The 12808-nt window shown below is 40.7% G+C and overlaps 2 protein-coding genes across 2 annotated transcripts; both read right to left on the reverse strand.

Annotated features, from left to right (window-relative positions):
- Nucleotides 1–585: 585 nt before the first annotated feature.
- On the reverse strand, nt 586–2061 carry LOC122083367 (E3 ubiquitin-protein ligase CIP8-like). Its single transcript, XM_042651133.1, has one exon. The coding sequence runs from the start codon at nt 1884–1886 to the stop codon at nt 816–818; it is 1071 nt and encodes a 356-aa protein (XP_042507067.1). The 5' UTR covers nt 1887–2061; the 3' UTR covers nt 586–815.
- A 9301-nt stretch (nt 2062–11362) lies between these two features.
- LOC122085107 lies at nt 11363–12404 on the reverse strand. Its single transcript, XM_042653546.1, has one exon. The coding sequence runs from the start codon at nt 12085–12087 to the stop codon at nt 11767–11769; it is 321 nt and encodes a 106-aa protein (XP_042509480.1). The 5' UTR covers nt 12088–12404; the 3' UTR covers nt 11363–11766.
- Nucleotides 12405–12808: the final 404 nt, after the last annotated feature.

Consider the following 12808-nt stretch of genomic DNA (forward strand, 5'->3'; position numbering starts at 1 on the left):
TGCATGGCTCTTTGACCAAATATGGGCCATGGAATAAATGTAGATGTTTGGTAGAAACAAGGGGAAAACCAGTCTGCATCTCGATCATCTGAACTAACTAACCGCTAACCCACTTTACTTCTTACAGAGAAGAGTTTCCCTTCACTTTATGAACCAGATGATCCAGACCAGCCGAATAAGTAATGGAATAGAAATGTAGAACATAATCCAGATACCAATCTACCTCAATCATTCCTGGTATTTTATATAATAACCTAACCAATCACCGTGCCGTGACATCAGTGTGGTATAACTGATAGGTATACAGAGAAGCAGATGACAGCAAATGCTGACCCCATAACCCCATGTTGTGCATATTGAAACATCCTCCACTTCAGTAAAAACCTTGAATTGTTTTGAATCATCACTGTTTACAACTTTATATACTACAAGGACTATAGAGATTCCAGTGACTTGACAAGTAATACAGGATAATTTTGGGCGAGGAGTGCTCCTTATTTGAATGTATAATGCGCTCCTCAGCTCCAAACTCCAAAGGCATCACACAACAAGAAACAAAAGGCACCCAAAAAAAAAAAAGAGATGTTTCTGAGATGGTATAACACCAAACATGCAAATTAACGTTTAAAGGGGAGATATTTACAATCAATTATGAGAGTAGGGAAAACAAACAGAAAAACAAACATATCTGTTCCAAATTTCTCCTTCCATCAGCGTTTCTTAGTTAACCACAATAACTACAGGAAGGGGATAATAGAAAAGAAGAAGAACATGAGTTATCACGAACATACCGTGTCCATTAATCAGAATCCGTATTATTGATCACTGCTACCGGAATCTGATGGTCCAACTGCGGCAGTGGCCGTTGATCTCTTTTTTCTCTCCTCATACTCAGGATCGTCCGTTGGAAGCTCAAACCTACAGACAGGGCAAGAATTCCTGGAATCTAACCAGGGCACAATGCAGTCCCCATGGTAACCATGCCCACATGGCAATTTCCTCGCTGTCGCACCCACTGGCACGGATTCTTTACAGATCGCGCACACTAAACCACCCTCCTCCAGCGTGATTTCCACCGTCTCCAGCGCCGCAACTGCAGATCTGGCCGCAGGTGGTGCCCCTCTCCTCGCTCCTCCGTCGCTCTCTGCCAGGTTCTGCAATAACGCCTCGTATCCCGCAGCATCCACATAATCCTCCGGATTCCCTACATAACCATCCAATTCAGGCATCTCCATGCGCAATTCGATCGAGTTGTCCTCCAAACCCATCAGGATCTCGGACCAGTCCAGGATCCGGTTCCTGTTCCGTCCGCTGGTAGCGCGAGAGGCAAAATCCCTGATCCGGAGCCGAAGGATGTCCCGGCGCCTTCGACGGCGATCCCCTTCATTGTCCTCCCGATCGCGATCGTCATCTTCCTCCCCAATCTCATCTTCAGATCGTTCCGCATCGATGTTACTGAATTCGACTTCATCTTCATCATCGTCATCGTCGTTGTCCCATCCATCAAGCTCAATCCGGAGAAAATCATCGCCTTCAGCCGGCGCAGGTGGATCTGAGGCAGAATCGGGAAGCTGAGGAGGAGAAGGAGGAGCATCCTCGTCACGAGATGACTGAGCAATCAACCGCAAGACCTGGAGAAATTGTTGGCTGAAGGAGGGCCGTAGGCTGTTAAAATCCGTCGGAGGTGTCGTAGGCAAGGATGGAGGGGCGGAGACGGCGATGGACTCCACGAAGCCATTCTTGCACTCGCAGCAGGTCAAGTCGTTTATGTCGGCTAGGGTTTCGACGGAGACTCGCTTGTCGCAGTGGTAACACCAGTATTGTGACGGTTGCTGCTGCTGCTGCGTCGGCTCTGATGCGGTTGGCTGAGGTGAGGTTTCAGCCATGACTTCTCACCCTCACCGCTCGCCCTCACCAGGGAATTGAACGGAGAAGAATGGCAGAAACGAACAAGAAGACTAGAGCGAGATACGGAAGTTCTTACCCTCCTCTGACAAATATAGTTATATAGGATATCGTGGAATTGAATCATGACCCAGGAGAGGACGAGGGTTTCATCGTCCTACAGTTATATGTTTGCTTTCATACTTCAATTTCAATACTGTCCAGCTCCATCTTTTTGCTTGCCACGTGTTGTTTTCGCTTGGGAAGACAGGAATTAATTCTCCAAGCGGGTATATACATTAGGGTGATGTAACGTGACGCGAGTTTTCACGAGCTACGAACGAAAGAATATAATCTGAATTTTATACACCATCGACTTGGCAGTCAACGGCATTTGATCTTAACTGATGGAAAAGAGAGACGACAAGCGGGAACATCGTACGGTTCGAGGGCCGTTGATTGCGTCGCATGTCTAGGAAACTCAACCGAATAATCTCCACCCCGCTCTGATGTCGAGGGATTTTGGCCGTCCGATGTATGGATTTGAGCTAAGAGCTAGCCAATAGAAGTATACAGAGAAGCATCAATAACGATGAAATTTTCGTTTTTCAAAGGATAGAACAGTTATTTCATCTTTTTCTTTTATTTAGGTACAGGGACTTTGCCGTCTAGACCTTAAAAATCATTATTTGACCTCTCAAATCTCTCGCTCAAGCTCTCTCCAGTGACCTGAAACGTTGAAGAATAACCATAATTTATGGAGGAACATCCCTTCTCAAATCCCCAGCAAAGAGAAGAATCGTATACTCCACCCTCGTTGGTGTGTTTCTTCCTCCGCTTAGGCGTGTGTTGCTGTCGAAAATCCCTATGAGCTGATCCTGCACAAGCACTCCTGTAAGGAATTGTGCGGTCGATCTCTAACTTGTGCGTCGAAAGACTAATCCCGAACAAACAGCGTGTCTCTTCCCTTCCCCTTCTCTTTGTCTCTTGATCCCTACTCCGTAAGCATGAACCAACATCACCTTCCCCTTCCTCCACCAGTCCCTCCATTAGTTGATCCTACGATCTCAAAGGAGATTATTTCTGATGAAGAAGATGTTTTCGTTGTTGATGAAGACTTGGAGGACAAACTGGAACACAGTGCAAATCTCACATTGGCAGGCTACGTATTTCCAGGACGTCCTTATAGACGCCAGGCTATTTCTGAAGCCTCAACTTCGGCATGGAACACAAGTTATCCTGTGACAGTATCGCCGCTCAGGCTGAATACCTACCTGTTTCGTTTCCAACATCCGACTGATCTCCAGATTGTCCTTCAGGATTGTCCCTGGTTGGTTGCAGGGAACCTCATTGTCCTAGAGCTTTGGAAACCATCTAAGGACTGGGAGTTTTCATCATTAGATATTTGGGCTCAGGTGCATGGCCTTCCAGAGGAACTTCATGATCACCAACTTGTATCCAAATTAGTTCAGAAGTTGGGGAATGTCTCAAGGTTGATGGAAATTTCAGGAATTGGCTCTGGACAACGTATTCAATTCTTTAGAGTAAGAATACAGATAGACATCAATAATCCCCTCAAGAGCTTCCTTCGGATAAGGCGACGTGTAAGTGAAGAACAAAGTGTTGTTATACGGTATGAGCGCCTACTTGGGCATGAAGAAAAACGGTGCAAGTTATTGTTTGAAGATGAAATTAAACACCTCTCCTCACATGGTTGTACAACAGATATGCCATATAACCAATTTCCTCCTCGGCATTTCCAACCTAGTTTACGATGCCAACACCAGACTCCGGTCTTCTAGAGCAGGCTACCGTTATCTTACCTATGCAGAACTCCCCATCGCAAACTCAGCCCCCTTCCTCCGCTGCCGATCGCCGACGTCGGACATCGGCTATGCCGAGGACTGCCACCTCAGCAACACCCACTCCACACACTCATCACCCTATGGTAAGGGTCAATCCCAAGTCCAATAACTACTATCCCACCTTTCCCAGCCACAGTGGACCAGATATCATTATCTCCTATACCCTCCGGAAATTACTCACATATGAACGAGTTTTTTTCGGCCCATCCATACACTTATCCAAGCACTTCAAACTCCACCATTTTGAATCCGGATCTACCTCATGTTTCCAACTTTAATACAGAATCTTGTGAAGCCTCTCAGGTACTCAACTACTTACATAATCTCCCACAAACCCCTGGACTCTCCCAAGCTTTAACGGCCTTACTCCCCTATCTTGAAGAATGCTCTCTCACCCCATTAAACCAACTCCCTCTAACCACTATAGTCCCCGATACCCCTACTACCCCCTCATCCACAATTCCAACGCTCTCACTTCCTACACGACCTTTACTTCCCTCAAGCTTCCAACAGGTCAATGGACTTCAAATGATTCTGAACTTTCTCAAACTTTAATTGATTTTTACCATAATTTATTTCTTTCAGAACCTGTTGATGATAATGCTTTAGATGCTGTCTTAAATTGTGTAACTCCTGTTGTGAATAATGATTTAAATGATTCTCTATGTAAGCCACCTACTATGGAAGAGGTTCGATTGGCCCTATTTGCCATGGCTCCTTTAAAATCACCAGGTCCAGATGGTTTTCCATCAGTTTTTTTCCAACGCTATTGGGATTTGGTTAAAGATGAACTTTTCTTGTATGTGGCTGAATTCTTTTCCACAGGGCAAATTCCAGAAGATCTGAATAGAACATTTATATGTTTAATCCCAAAAATATCTCAGGCTGAAGCAGCAGATCAATTCAGACCGATCAGTCTATGTAATGTTATCTTCAAACTCATTACAAAGTTGATTGCAGACCGTCTTCAAGGAGCTCTCCATAAGATTATTGCACCCTCACAGTCAGCATTTATACCTTATCACCTTATCTCAGACAATGTCTTAGTTGCACATGAGATGTTCCACTACATCAAGAAACAAAAGAAAGGGAAGGATATGTTCTTGGCCTTGAAGGTGGACATGCGTAAAGTTGATGATCGACTGGAATGGTGTTTTATTGAGAAGATGTTATTAAAGCTGGGATTCAGGAGTCTCTAGGTTAATTTGGTCATGTCCTGTATCAGTACAGTCTCCTACTCCCTACTCATCAATGGGTGTACCAAAGGCTTTATCATTCCCATTCGAGGTATTAGGCAAGGTGACCCAATATCTCCTGCTATTTTTATATTATGCTCACAAGCTCTTACCTCTGTGATAAATCAAGCTGTGGAGAATGGGACCTTACAGGGAGTCAAAGTACGACATAGAGGACCACCAGTTACTTGCCTTTTGCAGATGATTGCCAGCTTTTCTCCAAAGTGAATCTTCAGGAAGTTACCAATTTTAAAAATTGCCTAGAACTGTATTGCAAGGCTTCAGGCCAAGGTATTAATTTTCAGAAGTCCAGTTTGACCTTTAGCCCGAATACACATTCTAGGTTTCAAGAGATGGTTTTCCAAAGTTTTAAATGTTCCACATGGGGATGGCCCTACCAAGTATTTTGGACTCCCAACAGAATTTGGGATTTCTAAGAGGGATCATTTTCAAGAGACTAGGGAGCGTACTCTTAAGAAGCTTCAAGGATGGAAGGAGAAATATCTCAGCCATACGGGTAAGGAAGTACTTTTGAAGTCTGGTGTTTCATCTATGTCAAACTATGCAAGTTCACACTTTAAACTTACGGTATCGCATCATGATGTTAGTGATTCTAAATCCTAGAATCATTTGAATTACCTATAGTGTATAGAATACAAGAATGAATAATGGAAAGAAATAAATCACATACCCGTTGAGCGTGAATAAAGTCCCTAAATCAAGGTTGACGCTTGTACCACGAATTATGATGAAGAACCACGCAATATGGGTCCTTCTACTGAGATCTTCTGCAGCCTCTTACTATGGGATCTTCTCTCTGTCTCTACACTAGCTTTGTGAGAAAGCAGTGCTCCCAAAATATTATTATGAAAGTAATAGCTGCAGGGACCGTCAGTTTTCTATATATAATAGAATTCCTAAACCCTAATCCATTCCCACAATAGAATAGGGCTAGAAGTTTCCTAATTAGAGTGGTCCTTATTCTCTTGGGCCCAATGGGTCAATCAATATCAGTTAAGCCCACATAAGAGTCCTAACACATGAAGCTATTAGGAAAGCTGCTGCCAAGTTTTATTGGGGAGAAAGGATGATGTACCAAAAATCCATTGGATTTCGTCGATCAAAATCTAAAGGTGGTCTTGGATTTAAGGATTCTAGACTGCAAAACCAAGCATTTCTTGCTAAGGTGACTTGGCGATTATGGTCCTCACCGGAAACTTATTGGGCAAATTTTTTGAAGTCTATTTACTTCACACATACTTCTTTTCTAAAGGCTCGTTTGGGGAATAACCCATCCTTGGGATGGAGTAGTCTACTGGAGGGTAGGAGGACTTCAATGGCTGGTTTGCTATGGCATGTGGGTACAGGTGAACAAGTGAACATTTGGCAAGACTTATCAAAGGCTTCCTTTATATGCTGGTATTTATGGAGAGCCAGATGTGATCGTGCAATATCAGGACGACTTTGGACTCCACAAGATGTTATTACACTGCAGAGAAGGCTTATCTTGAGTTCTCGTCCTGCCGCTCGCCATCTCTAGCTTTCTTACGAAGAAGTCATGTTAGCTCTCCCGATATTACTACTTGGACAGCTCCACCAAGTGGATTTGTAAAGGTGAATTGCGATGCTGCTTTTTCCAAAAGAAACAATCTGTGGAGGACTGGGTATCATATTCAGGGATTCGAGCGGTAAAGAATTTGAGGCTTTCTCGGTTCTACAACACTTCAGTTCATCAATACAAGGGGAAGCCTTAGCAATCAGATAGGCCCTATCTCATGCTGCTCAACAGGGATATGATAAGCTCCAGGTTGAAATGGACAACAAAGAAGTGGCGCGAATCTACTTAAAGATGGCACTTGCCCACCTCCATGGGAGATCTCCCTAATTATCACTGATATCTTGCATCTCAGGAACTCTTTTGAATCTCATGTTTTCGGTTATTTTCCAAGGGCTATAAACACTGTTGCTGATGCCCTTGCTAGAAAGGCACTGTTTGCTGTGTGTAAGACAGTTTGGCCACATTCCATTTCCTAACTATCTCAACTTTGTGAGTCTGAGATGATGGGTTGTACACACGTTTCATCTCAGTAAAGTTCCATTTCTATCAAAAAAAAAAAAGAAAATTGACTATATTGTCTTTAGGCTTCTTTTTCCATCAAATAATTATTGTTTAGGAGAAGGATCGTAGCAGATTGCATGACTATTGTGTCAGCATGTGGACCAATGAGAGAATATACAAGGGCATCTACCATGGTGGTAGTGCGGTCTTTTCACATATTCCTGTTTTTGAGCATGTGAGAGAGTATGCAAAGCTGCAAGGCATTTATCACTGGGTCGAGTGGTCTTTTCATGCATTCCTGTGTTTGGGCATGGGTCAAGCAACTAGGTAGCATTCTTTTTCTCAAACAAAATGGGAGAAAGCACACTTCTTGGTCGCATCGATCTTAAGCCTAGACACAAGAGCATGAAAATTACCATTCTACCCCCCACAAAATAAAAGTTCTCTTCTAGAATCCAGATGCCCTTGCTCAGGCTCTCATCGGATGCCCTTGCTTAGACAATGACATGTTGACCTATTTGTTATTAGTAGGTATTTTTTTAAGTAAAAGGTTATATGCGTGACTCTGCATAAATTTGAAATGGAGATAATAAGGTGTCAAAATGACCAAACCACCCCCCTAAAGATAGGATTTGATCCAAAGACATCGTTACATAAAGATAAGGACCTCAAATTTACATCCCTACTGTTTGAGAGAGTGGAATTTTCAACCGAATTGACTTCCATTGGTTCTGATTATGCCGGAATGGTTAGGTATTGGTCAAAATTTTGAAAAAATAAAACTTTTTGAACTGATAATTGGAAATGAAATTCAGTTAATTTTAATTCAATGCAACTATGTTTGGATGTCAAGAAAATAAAAAATATAATAAGACAAAAACTTGATGATACAATAATTGATTATTTGTTTATCACTCTCTTTGATAAATAAATACAAAATCCGTCACTTTCTTTAAATTCAAATTAAAATTTTTTTTTTCTCGACATCCAAAAAGAGCCACTCAAATCCCACGCTAGTTTGGACTTAGAAAGTACACCTTTTTCATTCAAATGGAGCTGTCCATGTCAGTAATTGCCTGGAAAGATTGGATCCGAAATCACTTTCTTAGATGCCTTTAGTCCAATCAGGTTTTCAAATGCATAAGAGGTGGCAACTGGCAAGTGACAACTACTCAATTGTACATTAGCCGGGCGGGATCAGTGGGAAGACTCGGAACTAGACCAATTGTCAAATGGATGGGATTGGAAGCTGAGCCCAACCCATGTATCTGATTTGGTGGACTGGAGTCACTGGAATGTCTTGCACCAAAAGATTAAAAGCTGAGATAGATAAGGAATAGTGAATGAATTTAATTTTGGTAAATCCAGTAAAAAACATGAAGGTGAATTATTTTAGTAAATGACTAAACATTATGAAGGTTGATGATATACTGTTTCTTCCAAAAAAAAAAAAAAAGAGATGATATTTACTGTTCTAAGAATCCAATCATAGTGACAATCGAGCTTGGAAGGACAGATACTCTGTTTCACTCTAGGTGGGTGGACAACTTTATCATAAAGTATAAATAAAAAATGGGAGAGGGATAGGTATGCCGTCGATATCAAGTATGCTAGTGGATAACACCAATAGGAACACATGATGGAGTATCATTCAGGAAGGATATGGGGGTCATTTCAGAAAAAGGGAAGAGAGAGATAGACACAATGGGTGCTAACATACTTGATATCGGCTGCATACCCAACCTTTTCCCATAAAAAATCTATTCAAATTTATTGTCTAATTTACAAAATACAAATGCCACTAATCTCCATTATTGCACGTTATTATGTATTGAGATTTGCCAAATGACAATAAATATTAAGATTTGGCTTGTAAAAGTTATATCTCCCTTTAATTACAAAAAAGGGCAAGAGATCAACGCTTGGTAGTGTGGGCCTTGCACCAATGTAGGGGTCAATAAGAGTGAGCACAAGGTCATCAACGTGGATGGAATTTTTCATTTCATGGAGAGTAGGGTGGTAATTTTGCATGCTTCTATATATGAGCCATAGTTTGAGAACTCAGTGTATCAAGAACAGGATGGGTCAGGGCTGATACCCATCTAATTCAGATATGGATCACCCATGATCAGACAAAAATGCCCATAGTTTTATGTTTAAAGCCTTTTTTTTTTTTTTAAACATATTGTCCATACTGATCTACCTTGATAGGTATTTGCCAAGAACAGAGATCGATCAAGATTGATATCGATCCAATCCTATCGATTCTAATCAATCCGATCCGGTTCCTAGCCATAAAAGTACATTGACAGGTTTGACATAGACATTCTTCTAACGAAAAGCCTACATCACAAATTTTATGACACTCATTCCAATCATAGGCAATCAATGTGTGGGAAGACAATAGCGAGAAAGCTCAAACTTAAGACCTCCTAACAAACATAGGTTTAGCACACAACAGTTTTACCAATTGCACTAGGCAATTGTCGTTTGACGATTTGGGGTTTGTATGTGTGGTTCACCCAAAGATTCACCATTAATTTGAGGCTTTTCGATTCATGAATCTTACAAATCAGGAATTCCTCTTGGGTACTTTTTCCTTTTTAAACCCCTTTCTTTGGAGCAGTAACACACAAGGCCTCTCGAAGTTCACCAATGGAGGATGGTTCATCACATCAACACTAAGGCAAGGGGATATGACCCAATTCGATGTTACCATCTCACCTACCTTCAAGTTGAATCTGATCCATTGTATCTCAAAAGCCAAGAATTCCTATATCTATATATATATATATATATATAATTATATATTTATATTATTCCATACTCATAAAGTCATGATCTTGCTATAACTTGGGGAGAAACTAAAAAAGAGAGGTGCAATGGTCCTCGCAAAAACAAAAGTGACTCTCTATCCTGAAATTGTGAGAAAAGAGAGTGAGAGAGGTAGAGAGATGTTCAGCTGACACTTTCCATGCAGCTTCTCTTCATTTGTTCATTGGATGTTGAAACTAATTTTATCCATATGTATTGGTATGCATTTCTAATATGTTCATGCATGCTTATTACTACCTTTTATTATTGTATGAAGCGAATTTACAAAAGAAAAATAATTTTTGAAAATACATATTTTGGTTTTCTTTGTTTTTATCTCCCTCGAAGTTTGAATCGTTGAACTCCTCGATATTATTTTTTTATAAAGCAGAGTAATGGGAAATGTTTAGTTTTGCATTGTTTATAGAAGAGAACAGAGTGTGTTTCACATTGCATGATGTGAACTACAAGGATAGGGTTCTCTGGAAGAAAGGCTTACTATGCTTTATTGTCTCTGAAGGGATTTAGAGTTTCTTTTCACTCACACTCAAGCCATAGTTAGTAAATTCGGATTCGGGAATTATTCGGAATAATTCGATTGATTAATTTAAGGATTCGGTCAAAAAAGCAAATATGACGTTTTGTTTTTTTGTTTTTTTTTTTAAATATTGTTTAAGTGGACCGAACAATTCAGTTTAATTCGATTTGGCCCGAATTATTCGCGTTTTAAATTCAAATTAGTAAAATTCGCGTTTTTTACTGAATTTTATTTTTAATTCGGATTTGGTCAGAAATTTCGATTTAATTCAAAAAAATTCGGTTTGACCGAATAATTCGTGAATTATTCGGCCGAATTGCTAACTAGAACCCAAGCTAGACCTTGGTATGTGTAATTCTTTTGTTGCTCTAATTCGGATGAATCCAGATTTCCTTTTATCAACAATAGATTTTGATTTTGATCAAGGTGAAGCCTTGGAATGTGTAGTTTTGTTTTTGCTCTAGTTCGAACTTGAATATGGTTTTCCTTGTTTCAACATCAGATTTATATTTCCTGACATCTGCTATACTGTATTACATGTCAGCCATATGGATATTAAGTTGGAGTTTATAACATGTGATATACTCTATCCAACATTGAAAAAAAAAATTATTTACTCTAAATGAATGCTGTCCAAAGTCCAAACATTAATTTAGATGATCTTGCCTCACACGTCAGCCAGAATACATTATAAATAGAATTTCTCTTGAGCACTTGAAAATATATTCTCAGCTCATATCATTTGCTCTCTCCCTCATTTAGATCATTGAACACAATTTGAGTGTATGCTGATGTGGTTTAGTAACTAAGTGGAAAAAGATTTAAAAGAATTATTTCATTTTGAAGGTTAAAATTCATATTACAATAGAAAGATAAATATGATCTTAATGAGAGTGATCGAAAAATACCCATCAAATGTTATACATGTTTCACCAAGGATCAAGTAATTAGAAAAAGAATGAATAAATAAACAAACCTGACAAAGTCAAAATTGATTCAAAACTACATTTACACACAAGTACACGACCAATACGGTTTGGACATACGATAGACGCATTTATACGCCTTCACTCTTCTATATTCTGTACAACAGTTCACCGTGTTTCAGTGCTTATTTTACTATATTCATTCATATATCTCTTTCCCCTTCCTTTCCCAATATAATAATAATCACATAAAAAAAACACGACGCCGTAGGCCTTTGGTGTAGGACGGTCGATCCAGCTTGCAGAGGAGAGATAGACATGGCGGTTATCCAGTGCGAAGGAGAATATATATATTTTTTTCCTTCTCTTTTCTGAGCTTGAAGAAGCCAAAGAATCTGTGTCTAGTATTTTCCTTTCTCTATCTCTATCTTTCTATCTTTCTCATTTACAGAGGAGCAGAGAGGGTCTGATGATCGAGGTGAAACCGAACCTGAGACATGGGCGATCGAACTGCAACACCGTGCCAACAGATTCCCCCTCGGCATCTCTCAATCGTTGGATCCCGACACAAAGCATGCGTAGCCTTCCTTGATACATCCCAAGTCAGTGTCCCTGCAAGGACTCCTCCCACCACGATCGTCGATACCATCAGAACAAATCCTCCGCTAAAATTCCTCCCGGATATCACACCATACGCTTTAATTCCCACAATCGCCACCAAATAGAGACTCGTCAGATTCGCTAAAACTGTATCAGAGATCCCCATCTCTCTCTCTCTCTGGGAATCAGGTGGGGTTGAGAAGGCTTTCCACTTTTTCTTTCCTTATAGCTAGAAGGGAAAGGTGGTTTCCTTGAAGTGTTAGTGAAGGAAAGAGTGGAAGCGGAAATCGCAGTCTATGATGATGGATGAGCTTCCAAAGCTGTAATTAAATGCTCTAGTTAGGAAATGTCGGGTGTTGGGGGTTCTTAATCTTTGCAAAGTGAGTGTGAGAGAGAGAGAGAGTGAGAGTGAGATCGATCGACCATCGGAGGAAGGGAAAAGGGGAAGAATGAATGGTAAAGATAAAAAGTAGGGTGAAGAAGAACGAAAACTAGAATCCCAATGGATTATGTGCTCATCATCCATTCATCCTCATCCTCAATTTAGGTCTTTATTTTTTTTGTGGCTTTTTTCTTTTTATACTGTTCTTGGGAAAGTCTAGGGTACATCCATTATCCATGGATGGACCATGGTCCACAATTATTACATGTTTGTGTCCCATCCATCGTCGTACCGTCGGTTCGTTGCTTTCCACCTTTATGAACACGTGTCATGCACATGTCCCAAGTTTAGCAGACGTGGCTAAACTGGGGGTAGTCGGAGCGGACTGGCCATTGGGCTCCTCTTATCTTTTGGACGTCAGAATTTCCAAGAATTCCAATGGGCCTTATGTAGATGTGCTTCAGAATTAAGTGTACTGGCTAAGAAGCAATACCCTCATCCCCAC

The sequence above is a fragment of the Macadamia integrifolia genome, chromosome 7 (assembly GCF_013358625.1).
Source record: "Macadamia integrifolia cultivar HAES 741 chromosome 7, SCU_Mint_v3, whole genome shotgun sequence".
NCBI classification, from domain to species: domain Eukaryota; kingdom Viridiplantae; phylum Streptophyta; class Magnoliopsida; order Proteales; family Proteaceae; genus Macadamia; species Macadamia integrifolia.